This window comes from Calidris pugnax, unplaced genomic scaffold (genome assembly GCF_001431845.1).
Source record: "Calidris pugnax isolate Ruff unplaced genomic scaffold, ASM143184v1 scaffold11, whole genome shotgun sequence".
Taxonomy (NCBI): Eukaryota; Metazoa; Chordata; class Aves; order Charadriiformes; family Scolopacidae; genus Calidris; species Calidris pugnax.
Genome location: NW_015090803.1, coordinates 6,961,169 through 6,977,480, shown reverse-complemented (window position 1 = coordinate 6,977,480; position 16,312 = coordinate 6,961,169). Strand labels below are relative to the sequence as shown.

General features: G+C 36.6%; 1 protein-coding gene across 1 annotated transcript; it reads right to left on the bottom strand.

The window, feature by feature from the left end:
- Nucleotides 1–310: 310 nt before the first annotated feature.
- On the bottom strand, nt 311–15,432 carry EFHB (EF-hand domain family member B). Its single transcript, XM_014937627.1, has 13 exons — nt 15,367–15,432; nt 14,996–15,058; nt 13,937–14,080; nt 12,327–12,507; nt 11,601–11,711; nt 9,516–9,645; nt 9,057–9,140; nt 7,255–7,322; nt 5,692–5,846; nt 4,694–4,901; nt 4,158–4,358; nt 3,447–3,628; nt 311–475 (listed from the first exon to the last, which is right to left on the bottom strand). The coding sequence occupies exons 1-13, from the start codon at nt 15,430–15,432 to the stop codon at nt 311–313; spliced, it is 1,758 nt and encodes a 585-aa protein (XP_014793113.1).
- Nucleotides 15,433–16,312: the final 880 nt, after the last annotated feature.

Genomic DNA, 16,312 nt, shown 5'->3' with positions numbered 1-16,312 from the left:
AATGTGTCCATGTTCAAAGTATTATTTAGACTCAGAAACACTGTAAAAACATAAAATAAAGAATATGAGATAAATATTTGCATTCCATTTACAAACATGCTGTATCCTCTTCTGTTCCTATGGATTTCAGTTCCTACTTCCTCCATGGACAGCAGTAAGATTCATATATATGTGGTGAACCTACTATTCAGAAAGACAATAAAGAGTGAATTCCAGTTCTGTAAACACACATTATGGAAAATGTTTATTGTATTCACCATCAGAATTATGACTGATGGCAATTTAAATAAATGCAATGCCCAGGCTAGAGTTAACAACTGGTTTTGATGTGTGATTCATCTATCTCATCCAGTACACCCCTGATACTTTCTACACAAACTTCTTCATTCTGATGTTTCAAACAGGCTTCCTTCCATATCTCTTCAAACCTTTCATCTGAGATGTTCACGCCAATGTTGCGGAGAATTTGTGCAATCTACAAAATAATACAATTCATGTAATTCTGGTCAGCATTTTCTTTAAACTATATAGTCTGGCTTTACATGCATTAGCAATCTGTATATGCCAAAGAATATTTCTCCACTCTTAAATAAAATCTACAGACTACATTCTGTATCCTCAACCATAGATGTTCCTATTTAAGTAAATCTGTATCTTATTGGGATGAAAGCTGTGGTGTACAAAATTGTCTTCAGTCAATAAAGTAATGTTGATGCAACTTCCACATTGGAAAAATCAAACACACAAGATCCAGGGAAAAGTGAATATTTTTAAAAGCCCTAAATCCTGTTTATCCACTGTATTGCAGTGTACTGTTTGCAGTTATCGACACAAATCAGATTATTGTCTGCATTTCAGAGCAAGAATACTATAAGCAAGATCTTCAGTTGGTATAGATAAATGGATGAAGTGACTGAAAACGGTTCACATTAACTTTGGGTCTTGCTATAGTTTTACACCAAAGTAATTCAACAGAATTTTTTTTTTCCTATATTTTCTCACTTGGATGCTTCCTACTGCATGCCTCATTACACTGACCTGTTGACTCATTAGAGGAAGGTGGCTTTAGAAGAATATTGATGTGACTTTTGGTTTTGTTAGTATTAGCAAACATTTGGCTTCTTCAGTTGTATTGTGTGTGTGCGCACATGGGTGTTATATGTACGCTCTGGAGATATTACTCATGCTTTGTTTGTCATCTTTCTCTAAAACTGTCTTTTGTATAAATATAGGCCTGATTCACAGTAGAGCAAATCTGCAGCTTCATTTTAGCCAATAAATCTATGACACTTTATGCCAGCTGAAATTACAGGAGGAAAGAACAGTCTAAATGTTATTTCTTTAAGCATAGGTGTTGTTTCAGTTAAATCAATAACATTACGCATGAGGAAAAGAAACCAGATTTGATCTAATGTCTTCAACAAGCTAGTGAAATTTAAAAGTTAAAATAAAAGTGATATTCCATTACAACATACCACTCCAGGGACCATAACGGAATACATGCTCTCATAACATGCCTTCACCATATTAAAATACAACTCACTCCCAGCCATAAAATAATCACTGACTAAACCACAGGCTATCAAGTGTGCAAATGAGGTGAAACTGACCCTTACCTATTACCAACACAATCATGTTGAATATAAATTACACACTGTTACTCAGTTACATAACTTCTGTTCTCTTCAGTAGACTAGGATGAAATCCAGTGAAGAAAACAGTAGGCCCTAGAACTATTTTGTTCTTTTGTAACATGAAGAGTCACCTCATGAAACTGCTTTATAGTCAGAATTCACATTCATTTCTAGAAGCCTATACAAAAACTGGTAGCACGAATGACTCGGGGGTTTCATATAATGATTTCATTAGCTATTACATGTTTGAAAATATTAATACTCCATATCAAAATAAATCAAAGACTATCACTAAAATACTGAAATAGTCCATTTCAGAAGTATAGGGTGATTTAATACACTTGGAGGTGGTTCTGTACTGAACTCTGTATAGTCTGTATAGTCTACAGTGGAGTATGGCATCTCAGGCCACATCACAACTGCAGAGAAGAGTTCTGTCTCAAGAGTGCTTGACAGGTATAATGGGCTTCTCAATGAAGCATGAATTCTATTTACTGTTAGCTATATTCTGCATGCACAAATTCCCTGCTTCTGAGCTAGATTATAAAATGGTAAATGCTCATGTACACAACATTCTGACAAGCCATTTTATGGATATGTATAGAACATGACACCACACCTTTTACATCCCAGTCACTAATTAGCAACATTTTTTTCTGTAAAATATATACTCAAGATCCAGATCCGCTTTCAAATGTGACTGAATATTTAATATAATGACTAATAGAGGGGGAGAGGCTGTCAAGGCTTCTCTTTTCATATTAGATTGGAATTTCACATTTTGTTACAATTGTCTCATAAATTGTATTTCAGGCAATGAAGTTATCTCTTAATATTTTTTTTCGTTAGAAAATGCCTAAAAATGTAGAAGCAAAAGAGTAAACAATACAGAAGCAGCAGCAAAGTTGTATGAGTATTTATGTGGGAGGAACTCTGGGCTGCGAGACAACAGAGTGGTAGCAATCCCCAAAGATACCGGGTAGAAAAATCATGGAGTCGGCAAGTAAGTCCCTGCAGTCTCACGTCCCATCTTTCTCTTCAGAAATATGAAATGGCACAGCATTGGTGTCTGATTCCCTCTATCCTCTGCCACTGTACAAGTCCTTTGAAGATTTGAGCCTACAACAGTGACTCAACAGAGAATTTGAAAGGTAGATTCAAGCAGTTTGCTGAATTTGCCATTAGCAAAATGCACAAGTTTGTTTGAAGAGAGACACCTTGGGTAAAATTTTCCTCTGAACTATCCCTCTGTGATAGAAACCAGCCTGACACACCTGTAAAAATATTCTTGGGGGCTTTTTAAGACATTTACTCATAGAATAACTTAGGTTGGAAGAGATCTCTGGAGACCACCCACCTGACCACATGATCACAACAGGGCTAACCTTACCATTAAACCACGTTGCTTGGGACCTTGCTCAGAAATTTGAATACATTCAAGGATGGAAATTTCACAAATGCTTTGCTCTTCTCGCATTGCAGAAATGATGAGTCATAGACTCTTAAGCCCTAGGTTGATTACCAACCCTCATTTGACACTGCATTTCAACATGTGAGTAGCAACAACCTGACATACTTCCTTAGATTACTTATTGACATTGGATCTCAGTAAAATTAATATCTATCACCTTTATGAATAATTATGAATGTGAAGAATACATATTTTTGAGGTGGTTGAATGGATGTAAGGAAAGATGGGAGTGCTGTAACAATGAATTTTACAACCTGTTTATTTGATAATATGACTTTCCTCTCCCACATAACTAGAGGTATGCTTATCTTGGAATAACATTCTGAAGAAATGCACTGTACCTCTTCCTTTGGTCTTGTTTTAAAAATGTCTCTTTCATACACTCCCTTTTCACTGAAGACAGAAGGGAACAATAATGTATAAGCATCTCCCTCATCACCATAATTTGTTCTGTCACTGACGCGACGAATTCGAGGAGCAGGAATATCTGAACGAATAGTTGGAACACCACATACTCGATAACCTGTGGAAATCAATCAACAAGTAGCATGGAAAAGCTGGTATGTAAAGATAATGCCAGGGGGATAAAACATTTTGTGTGAAATGAGAACGAATTTGATACTTCTTCTCACATAGGTTCAGTAAGAATTCTTATAATTTTATTCCTCATCTCTTTTTTCATATTTTTAGAATTCCTAGCTTCAGCTACATCATGAAGCATGACAACAGGAAATCTTGCAGTAATATTCTAGTACTTATCCAGCACTTCAGCTAAAAACATTTTAGGTGATTCCAAGAAGATACTGTTCTCCTAAAATCACTAGCATAATTTCTCGAAGACATCTAGAATAACTTTCATGTTTTGAATGGATTAACCATGCCAACCCTCCAAGCCATGTCAACTTTCAAGCCACAATCCAAGCCAAATTTGGTTTAGATAAATTGACTCACTATTGTTCATTAGTAGAACCTGTAGCAATACTTTTTTAACTTGTTCCTTATTTTGTCTTAAATAACACTCGGAAGTGACAAGTACAGTCCGCTGTACTTACAGGTTGTTGGGAGACCACCTACTACAGCATTATACTGAGAATAAGTTGTCTGATAATTGGCAAATACATGATCTGTTGATCTTGTAAGTGTTTTTGGTGTCTTTTCTGAGCTTCCCGCTTCTTTTAACTCAAGATCTTCCTGGTTCAGCAGTGGCTCGACATTCATGTCTTCTGGGAGAATAGGAGCACCTAGATTTTTCCCTAGAAACAAAAATTATGGTACAGGCAGGATTTATAATTATAGACTAACAGGTAAAAACCATTGCTTGAATCCTTGAAAAACTATAAAGTAGATAACATAATTAATCTGCATATCTGATGATTCTATTAAATTTTTAACTTTCTCCTGATTTATGGGACATTCTCAACATGCAACACACAACTCCAGGGTTATGAAATACATTTGTATCTGGTGACAGGCAAGGACTAAGTCATACCCTTCTAAAGGAACACCTAGTCTACACCAGCAATGTCCTTTCAATAGCTGTTGTAAGAACAAGATCGTCCCCAAAGTTTCCCAGTATTAAGCAATATACCTTTTGTAATTATTTTTTCTTCAAATTCTTTAACAGCCATTTTGTCTTTCCAGTTGAGAAAATTTGCAAACTCCAGATAATTAATCAGACCATCTTTATCCAAATCACAATAGTCAAACAAGGAATCCAGGAGCTCATCATCTAGATTCAGATTAAACTGATAACAGGACTTTCGCAGGTCATTCTTGTCTATCATTCCATCACCATTCTATTATAAATAAAATCATACAGTTGTTATAACAGCAATTATTAAAAGGCTCCACCAAAAGTAACACATACCCATATCTGCTTATATGTAAAGACATATGCATATCTGTCTATAGATACAGCTATAGCACCAGGCACACGATTCAGAAAAGTAACGCTGAGTACAAAAAGAAACCCTGAGTAATTTAGAAATTGAAAATCTGAATATAAAAGTGTCAGTAAATAATTTTCAACAAATACTACAGTGATTTGAGATTAAAAGAAAGTCAGTGTGATGGGGTATTGTGGCCAGATAACAATCTAATCATAAATGTTGAAGCAAAGTCAAAATTCCTTTTGAAAGGAAGGCATCAATCATTCTGTATTCATTGCAACTAATGTTATATATGAAATGTTAATTATAATTTTTTTCCATGAGAGAAAATCAGAAAATATATTAAATTCTTGTTAACTCAGTCAAAAAGTACAGCTTGGAAGAAAATGCAAACATAATCCCTTCAGCTGTATCTCTTTTAAGAAGAAATACCAACTTTTGAAGAGAAAAAAATGCTAATATTATTACTGCTTGTAAGTCCCTAGCTTGGTGTTAATTTGGATACTCCAAATACTGTTGTGAAAGGCTCTGTTATGTTTCATTCCATAGCATATCCCAGTATATTAAACATACAATAACTTGCCTTTACAGTCTTCTTCTACATTTGCCTTGCCATGCTTGTCCTTCTTCATGTCTGTATCTCTAGCACAGGAGAACTAATGTCACACATTCCTTCCTATTTTTTCAAAGCACTAACCTTATCATAATGCCTGAATGCTTCTAGTAACATGTCAAAATTCTCATAGTTGGCTTTCTTCAAACTTTGCCGAACTGCAGCCAAGACAGCTCGCTCTCTGTCCTTACCGCGGAGGAACTCACACGGAGCCCGGCAGTGAAGAAGATCACCAACTCCTACAAAAATGAACACTTCCTCTATTAGTTGCATGTATAGAGAAAATGGACATATTAAAAAATGGCTTACAGTCTTAAGGAAAAGGATAGTTTCAGTTTCGAGATGCTGAATTTCAGCACTACTGAACATCTGATACGGCCATTGCATTAAAAAATCAAATGGTCCATATGATGATTTCTGCTCATATGCACTTAATATCAAAAATTTTGAAACATCTTAATATAGCTTCACAAATCCATCCACTGCTTCCAAAAGCTTCTGACAGCAGTAAAAGCTACTTAATGTCCAGACAGTTGAGAGCAAAAGAACATATATTATTAATCTATCACCTCTAGTCTGTCATGTTTCAGGATACTTACAAGAACCAATGGAAAAGCCAATGCAATATTTCAGATAAACCATTGATTTCTAGAAAGACAATGTACTATTTTTGTGTTGCTCTTCCCATTTTCTATGTACCCTAACTTTATAGTAATTTTAAACAATTTGGCACACCAAGCTACAGTCTTCATCTAAGTCCCCAAGACACTCTCTAGACTGCAAGATCATTCACAGACCAGCAACAAATGGCAGCAGCTCATCTAACCCCCTTCTAACAGCAATGTACAAGCATTATTTTCTAACTGTTAATAATTAATTTTTTGTTCAGTTTATTCTGTTGTTCCTTATAGGACAAGCATACCTACACATTTGAAATATTTAACTTTATTACCCTACATAGTAAAACTGGTATAAGCTTGTGCAGAATTTGAAAAAGCCTTCTCTGGTTCTGATTAATTAAATAACTAAGTCACTTATATTTTTTTCTGCCTAACTATTCACTGTATTCCCTAGTCATCAAACATAATATTAAAACACCATCAATCCCAATATTGGGTATTTGTGTTAACTAATTTTCAAAATTTTGTCATAATGAAAGTTCATAATTTTTTATTTTTATTCTGTTTTCTGTCTCTCTGCTACCTTCAAAAACTTATTGTTCTTATTTATTGCTTGTTATTGTCACTCTTTTTATAGAAGTGCTGGAAAAATCATTGAGAGGAAAGTCACATACATTATTTAAATAGCCCTCTTAACCCTGTCATTTAGATGTCAATATGAGCTTTCTACCATTTCTCATTTTGTTTACGTTCATATACAGAGGCTTTAAAAAACAAACCAACCAAAAAATCCACCCCAAACCATGAATCTCCAAAAACTAATGTTTCTTTATTTCTGAAATTAATTTTTTGCCACTAGCAATTTTGATTCTTCTCAAATTTTCCCCTCAAAAACTTTATTGCCACTCTTAAATTTTTGTATTTTGCCTCTAAGACTTTAGGAAAGTTATACACTACACAACTAACACTAATTACTTTAGCATAGTTTCATCAACAATATAAGATTTTATTCTGCCCCTGAACTTACCACATTCATCTGGACGGAGTAACATTCCAAATGTATGGTCTGGGGGAACATTCATAGTTTCTGCTATACTGTCAACAAGCACATATCTTTGTTAATTGCCAAACAGTTTATTAATAGCCACAACAAACCCTATGCTATTATTAAAAAAATATGCTATTATCTGTTACATAATTAGGGATAATGCACATTGGTCACCTGAAATTTATCAGTACTTTGGTTCGAAGTTGCTGTTCCAGAAAAGCATCCCCTTGTAAGCCTGTTTAGAACATTTGCCATTCTTAATATAACACAACTAAATGTAAACGTTAACTTTTTGAACATGTATACTCATTAAAAGGAAAAAACATCCTAGGCTCCAATTTTTTTAAAACAATGACAAAAATGAGTGAGAAAAGTCCTTATAACATATCAGTCAAATAATAGGAATGTTTAGGACAAAACAGATCTCCAACTGAAATAATGTCTCCAAACAAACTACTTTCACCAAAAGTGGAAAAATTGAATCATATCTCACATGCTTTTTTACATGCAATTTTGTGTCCACCTGGAAAACTTGGCCCAGTTTTATTTACTAGAAAATTAAGATGCTATAAGGAACATTTAAAAACTGTTTGTTTCTTAATTTGAAAAAGAGGCAATGTTAATTTTATCTCTATGTTTAATAATTAAAACCATTACATGAATCAGAAATTGCCATCAAAATTGAAAAGAGAATCAATGCTTTGTTCTAAAATACAAAGCAAACAAACAAAGAAAAAAACCCACACAGAGATGGAGGTACTGTGATCTAAAAACTAATATGTGCTTTCTTCTTTTATCACTTTCATATTACACACAGGATGTGGATGGTGTAAAATTCACTAAATAAAACTAGGTTTGCTTGTATCCGTCTTGTAACATTAGTGCTTGGCTTGAGCTTGCGCTGCAACCCATATTCCCTGACTGATCATATTTCCTCATGTTGCTCACCATCCAGGTTACTTCACAGTAAGCTGGGACACACTGAAGGAGAGGGGAGAAACTGGCTCACATTTGTGTTCACTCCCTACAAGTACAATTCTCCAGAGTCATGTGATCTTGAGCTGAAAATCAAATTTTGCTACCAAGGTCAATAATGTTGTTTGTAAGGCTTCACATACAATTTTGCAGAAATCTAGAGCATCTGCAAAGACAGTCTTTGTATACGTTCAGGAGCCCTAGATTTGTAGCACAGCTGGATCCTGACCATGCTGTACCTTAGGAGTACTGAAGCTCTTCCTAAGCATTGTTTTTAAAATTAGAAAGCTCTTCCAGATGACCTGAGGTTTATGAAGCATTGTAATGATTCAACTGAGATCGATATATGCTGCAAGATAATAACAATTTAGTTCCATGTCCTTTTCCAAGGAAGTAATAAAGTGAGAATGCAAGTGATGTAACAAAGATGACCAAAAGTAGTGCCAAAGCAAAATGGTTGAATCTCCAACAACAGGTGAGACATTTCAGCTCTTTCAAACCTTCCTAACCGTACAAGACGGGAAGAAAAATCATGAAGTGTTACAGTGTGCTTCTAATTTGCTTGGTGCAAACATGACCAATTCAGATATAGACCATTTCACCACATAGAAACAATACAGCCCTCATTAGTAACTTGAATACTTATCAGCCTAAATAGGGCAAGTAGAAAGTCCCTTTCTGTAATTGAGTGCTGCAGTGGAAACATTGAACACACAGTTATAGTTTTACCCAAGACAGAAAAAAACATTGGAGACCTGGCAAATGTGAGTGAATTTTGTTCTTGGAAGGTATCTTTGTTTACTTACGGATCAAGGACTTTTCCAAGCTGAGGTTGAAATTTTTCCTTAAAATCGTCACTTCGTTTTGATACAATTTTTGCTGCTTTTTTCCTACAAATTACGAAAATAACTTTCACACATATTTGTTAAACAATATTCAACAATTTTTCAATGCTATTAAAAAATATTGTTATATGTTAGAAGGAAACAGCAACTCCTCTGCGAGACAAACGGAAAGTTAGTAATTAAAAAATCTTGCCATTTAACATTGAAGATGTCTTTACATAACCCTAAAGACATGTCAAGTGCTGTTATATTACGCTGGAACTGATTTGGATAAATTATTCTGAAAATTACTCCTCACATTTTCTGTTCAGCTCAATATAGCTAAGGATGGGATTGTGAGATGTAAAATTATCTTCAAATATGAAGACTCTTCTTGAGAACTCACACCACTAATTAACTAGCTAACTCATTGCAACTTACGATTCCAGATCACAGAGCCAATTTAAGGATTTGGATACATTTCGCCCATCATCAAAGTGAGGGGTTTCTTTTCCGTAAACAAAAAACTTGCTGAAGTTTGGTGAGTCATACTTCCTATTTTTTGGTTCCCCTGTGGAAAAAGTAAGCATTTCAACCTGTATAAAACACCTCAGGAAGAAAAATGTACTAAGTATCTTCATTCTTAAAACAAAACAATGAAGCAGCAAATAACTAATTAACAATGCTGTTCAATTAAGGAGAACTAATCTGCATTCTCCATGTTTATTAAGTAGTTAAGAATAATCTTATTGTCAAAAGTGAAGATAAAAGGCAAAATAAAAAGCAAAAACTGCTTTAGTGGTAAAATAGTTTGATGTCCTTTTATGTTTGACTAAAGACAAGCCCAAATGAATTAATGAAAACATACAAGATAGCCTAAATAGTGAGGGTCACAAACAAATCACTTTATAATGTCCATACCTGAGAAGAGACGTACACCATTTAATTTACTACTTGTTAAAAATGAAAATGCTAAAAAGAAAAAAAATGGTTTTGAGGTGCTGCACTTTCAGATATACCCTTGCTATGTTGACTTCAATGGACATTTTGCCACTGACTTCACTGTAAACAAGACACTGCCCTTCCTGTTTGTGAATCTATTAATCCAGTCTTGCCTGTAAAATGAAGTTTCACATACAAGAATATCACATAAGTACTCTACATAAGTGAGCTGCAAGCACATATTTCTTCCTGCTCTTTTCAATCACCTTTTGAAAAGAATGGTAATTAGAAGTTTCAAAAAATATTGTTCAGTGCATGCTTTCTAATAAGGTCTTCCTCTAGCTGTATGTTATTGTTATTGTTCAAAAATGTGGCACTCAGATGACTTTTTTTTTTGCGGTCTGTCTAGTTTTGGTTTGGCCTCTGCATGATCTTGTGGATGGAAGTTACCAAAGGAGACAGAAATAGGTAATGAGTAATTCCACTAAAATACCTAATAAAGGTGGGGAAAAAGGGAAATAAAATTACAAATTTGTACCAATTTATACCTATAGTATAAAATTGTACCAATAGTATTTGTAGTAGAATTTCTCAATGAGAGAACACAGTACAGTAATTTCAATTCTATGTAACTGCTTCCATGGAAAATTTCCATTATTACAACTGAAATCTCTATTGAAGTTTCCCATCTGTTTGGCCTACACCTACAAAACTGTTGGTACTAGCGCAGTGGGCAATTTTATTATAATACTATTCTTACAGAGCAGCAATGTAAGTCTCAGCCTGTGGAAATGATGGAACTGGGAAAAATAGAAGTGGCTGCAAAAGTAATACATGTATTTCATTTCAGAGTGCTATTTGTCACTCTGTTCCTGTGCAGACCTATGAAATAAAGGGTAACCATCCCTGAGCAGACCACTTCACACAGGTACAGCCCTCAGAGGCTGAAACAGTGGAAGGGCAGAGACAGAGGCTGTGGGACAGAGTCACAGGCAGGATGCTGTAGGCTGAGGAACCTGCACTCCAGAGAGCCAGTCAGCAGCCTGAAATTTCTTGTAACCACGGCCTGATGCTGAGCTCCCCATCAGAAATTCTAACTGCCCTGAAATTATGCTTGGATCCTGATAAAAGAGAGGAACTAGAGGCAAAAGTACTGGAATGGGTTGGGCTCACAGGCTGTGGCTTTCAGCCTGAGATTGCTATCAATGGCATAAACACCACCAAACTCAATAAGCAACCAGGGCACCTATGAGTTTACAGTTTCCTGGAAATACTTTGCTCTTCAAATAGCAGCCAACAAAAATCAAGCTTCCAACACCTCCATTTGGTTCTTACACTGCGTAACACACCCACCATGAAGCAATCCACATTTCTAGAAACAGGTCATGCTCTCTTGGTTCCATATGAGGGTTTTTTCACATCATCACTTTTCCAAAGAATTTATATTATACTAATACAGTAGTAAAAAGTAAGAGTTTATATCTCCAAAAATAGCATACAGTATGTGTTGAAGACACACAAGTACAAGTACCTTTATTTATATTAGAACTTTTCCTGCTGTTCCTTATTAGCCCTTGAACTTACCCACAAAATAATCATTGTGTGACACAACATACAGATCATGTCCTTCTCTGGAGTCTTTATCCACTTCCTCAAAAGTTTTTGGTGGATTTATGAGCTCGCCAGCTGACACATCTGGAAAGTAAGACATAAACATATGGTCGGGGAGGTAAGGTGGATGGGTGTTTTGTGTGGTTGTTTCCTAATTTCAAACAGTATCTTGTCAGAGAAGATGCTACTACTGTGAAAGAATGATACTTTTTGCCACGTTTCTAGTCAATCTATAGGAATCTTAGATCATAACGACATGGGACTATGGGGAAAAAAAATCACAGAAACTGAGATGAAGATAACTGTTGCAAGAGAGCTATATGGTCAACGCATTTGTGATTTGCTCTCATCTATGGAGGAAAGACTCACAGATCAACGTAAAATCTTTTATTAGACCTATTAGTATAGTTGGGAAAAAGACGGTAAGTTATCAGCTACCAAAGCAGTTCTCCAGGAAAATCTACAAAGACAGATGTGGAACAGAGTCCAGAGCCCTACTAGCTACCATATGTTCTCAGTTGCTTGTTTGTTCATCATAACTGAAAAATACTAGTACATTTTTATGTCTTTCAATAACTGCTATAATAATAACTTTTCTATTAAGCTGGAATTGTTGGAAGCATAGAATATGTACAAGACACTAAATTGCAGATTATTTTGTTTTTAGAAGACATATGTTTTAACAATAAATTTTCCTACCTTGGACGACTTTTGTTCCAAAAGTAGTATTAATTATATCCAAGCCCTCAGGTAACATAGCAGATTGGTCATGTGATTTGCCCAAGGGTGCTTGACGATTACTAAAGTAGATTGCTTCTTTTTTGTCTTGTATGATTTGTTGAAAATTAGTTTTAGGGAGTGGATTTATCAATGAACCTGCCTGAAGACATCACAAACAACACAAGAGACAGGAAAACAAGCCAATTTTAATCTTTCACACATCAATATGGTTATCCCCCTCACACATACACAAACAAAAGTTTAGTCTTAAGTGTTCTAATGAGACCTTATGTGATTACAGTGACATAATTTTTATCACCAAGTTGCAAAACAAAACTGTATTTTCAGAGAAGACCACTAGTAACCAATGCTATGCTAAATCTCCAACTAAATAAAGTACATATGGTGCCAGAACTTTTTATTTTTATGCGAGTTTTCCCACTTGCAAATTTATAAAATTTCAGACTGCAGCCTTTCCAATCTTAGCATATATTAGAAAGTATAGTCAAATTATAATATGACCAAAAGTGAAGTGTGAAAATTATTATAGTTATAACATCATTGGAACAAAGTCTTCTGGTGCTTTATTACTAAACTACTTTTGAATGTTATTTAAAGAAATACTGAAACCAGTAGTAGCAAATACAATTGATCCAAACCCACACTTGGACAACTCACTAAGAGTCCAACTCTTCCAATATCGAATTAATAATGCAAATTGAAGCAGTCTTCAACAGATGGTACAGGCTAAACAAACCAGTCCATCCAACATAAAACTTCTGAGCTTTATGAGTTTTACTAAGAACCTGATTTTTTTTCATTTTGGGTATGCCAATACATGTCCTACTCAATATATTCTAGTATCAGGACTTACATGTTTCAACCTGAAGACTTATTTTTGAGACCTGAACTCCTCTTTGCCTCAACTTCTTCGTTTGTAAAATTAAAAACAATAATTAACAAGCCCAGCTGATAAAATGCATCATAAAAGTGTATTTTGCTAATATAAACACCATTTTTAGAGATATGAACAATAATTGTGTGATAAAATCACCAATGATCTCTTCAGTTGTTCAACTACATCTTACAGAAATAATTCCTGAAGCAGACACACAAAGTAGTCTGAAATATTCAAAATGTCACTTTCTAGCTAACAAAATCAGTTTCCACCCAAAGGTAAGAAAGAATACATAATAATCATACAGAACCATATGCACGTACTTACATAACAGTTCTCTTGCTAAGAGTGCACAGGTTTTGCCTCTGTCATCAGTAAAGAAGAAAGCAGTAAAATTTGTGGGTAGGAGACTAATCATTAACTTAAAAGTTGAAACGAAATTAATAATTCAGTAGTTATTGCAAAAGTTATTTGATAAAAGTCACTGAACTTCATGTGTTTTCCTATTCAATCACACTAATTAAATCCTATGAACTGACTTCAGAAATCAGATTCACAGTGGTGAAATGCTGCAGTGTAAATCACTCAGCTATGCACCTTTATCCCTGACTATGAAGAAATCAGTTGCTCTTATTAAAGACATTCTTAAGGTGTCCATTCTTAAACAGAAGTAAATGAGTCACATTCTTACACTGAGTGAAGAACGTGACTCTTTGCCATGTGTCAAGTGAGCTGCAATGTCAGGATCATCTGCTCTGCCGTAGAATATTCTTTCAACACCAGGAGCTGGATTTGTTGTATTTCGAAACTTTCGCACAGTAGTTGGAGTAATGGGCTATATATAAGGCAAAGCAAAAACAATTTTACACCAGATATTCACAAAATAATAATGAAAAGAAAATGTACTGCAGCCATTTCAGTGTGATTCTACAGAGGTAAGAACAAAACTCGAGGACGTTTTAGTGCTGTAACTCATGTGTACACTCCTGCAGATGCTGATATTCTGACCACAAGGTCAACGTGTCCCAGCCTAAATTTTATCAAACCAGCAACAGAAGTAACAAGAGAGCTGCTAAGTTTCAACTCTCTGGTTCCATCTTTAAGATGGGTAACAGCTTCTTCGTGTATACTTCATGAAAAGCGGATGTTACATTTACCAACTTCAGAAACCTTTAATCTGATTCACAACAACTCCACCATCAATGAAGCAATTTCAGAAATTATGTTAACCACAGTTTGGGGTTTTTTTAATTACCCTTTTACAGGAACAGCTGCTATTTAAGGGATCCATTTGTGTTTCAGTGCCTTCTGACTCTTTAGGGGCTTTGGGAAGGGCCAGTGGGAAGCACAATTCTGAGGCACACCCTTGATAAAGAAGGGCTGCCTCCATCAGAAGTAACAATATATCCTAATAATAATCACTATAATTCTATCATGAAAGAAAAACAGTCTAAAACAATCCTATTTAGTCCCACCTAGGCAGGCATGGTTATTTTGTAAAACACGCAGAGTGAAAAATAACTGCCAGAAGTGTTTTACAATCCTATTCTCTATGATTCTCTGTAACAAAAAGTAACATTCGGGAAAAAAAACCCACCTAGTTTCTAAAGAGAAGGGTTGTAGAAAAAGTGACCAAGGTTTCGCTGGTATTTTTTTTTATTTTTTTTTTTTAGGGCCTGTCTCAAAGCACAATCACTAACGGGAAATTACTACAGAAGTTTCACAAGGAGCATCTGAAGAGCCAACTCACCCTGGGTAACACCTCAGTGAGGCAACTCCCAGCCGTCTCGCCAGCGGGAAACAACTTTCCAGCCTAAACAATACAATCAAAAAATAAGACATAACCCAACCTCTTGTACTAATGAGCACAACTAGTCTGTCACCTGATACCTCGCACGAGACGTTGTCTAATTGTCCCCCGTTTTGATAAGAGGGGAAAGAAAAGAGACTAGGGGCATTTTTCGGGGGGAGAGAAGGGGAGATGTGGGGAGATGCGCCCGCCTGCCCCACAGGCTGCCTCTGCCTTCAGCCCGCAGAGAGACCCCCGCCTCGGAGAGGCGCAGAGGGAGCGGGCGGGACGCTCCGGGGCAGTGGTGGGACCCCTTCGGCGAAGGCACTCACGGCCGACAGCTCGGGAAACCTGTCGGTGAACTTCCCCTCGTAGATGGGCCGGAGCTGCCCCGCCATGGCGGCAGGGGGCCCGGCGGCCGTTTGCCCCGCTCGCTTGGTAACGGCGCCGGAGGCAGCGGTGGGAGCGCCCGCGTGGGGCGGGAGGGGCGGCCGCCCTCACAGCCCTCCCGCCATCTCCCTCGCACCCGGCACCCGCTGCTCATTCCCCTCACAGCCCTCCCGCCATCTCCCTCACACCTGGCACCCACCACCCTCATTCCATCTCCCTCACACCTGGTACCCACCATCCACACGCACACCCCTGGGCTCCCAGCCCTGGAGAAAGTCAGGAAACAAACTGCATTTAGGCTATTTTGTAACTCTCATGTTCTAAGAAAATAATTAAGGTTCAGGTGCAGATGTATGTTTCCTAGACCAGGGGTCTAAAGTCCTTGAAAATCCATCAGCTTTCAGACAGGCAGGTTAAATCATCTTTGGTTGAAAGAAGGTCTTACATGGTCAAAAGTCTGCTCAAACTTTAAATCTTTATTAATTGTTCTAATGAAAACAATACAGCCCCTCTCACAAATGTCATGTGTATAAACATATAAATCATAGAACCATAGAATGGTTAAAGTTGGAAAGGACCTGAAAGATAACCTAGTTTCAACCCCCTGACATGGGCACAGCCACCTCCCACCAGACCAGGTTGCCCCATCCAGCCTGGCCTTGAACACCTCCAGAGATGGGGCATCCACAACTTCTCTGGGAAACCTAATCCAGTGCTTCACCACCCTCACAGTGAAAAGTTTCTTGCTAATATCTAATCTAAATCTATCCTCTTCCAGTTTGAAGCCATTACCCCTCGACCTATCATTACATGCCCTAAAATATAAAATATTTTATACCAAGTCTGTTCCTCTAGAGAAAACTGTAACTCCCACCTACGCAGCTGCAC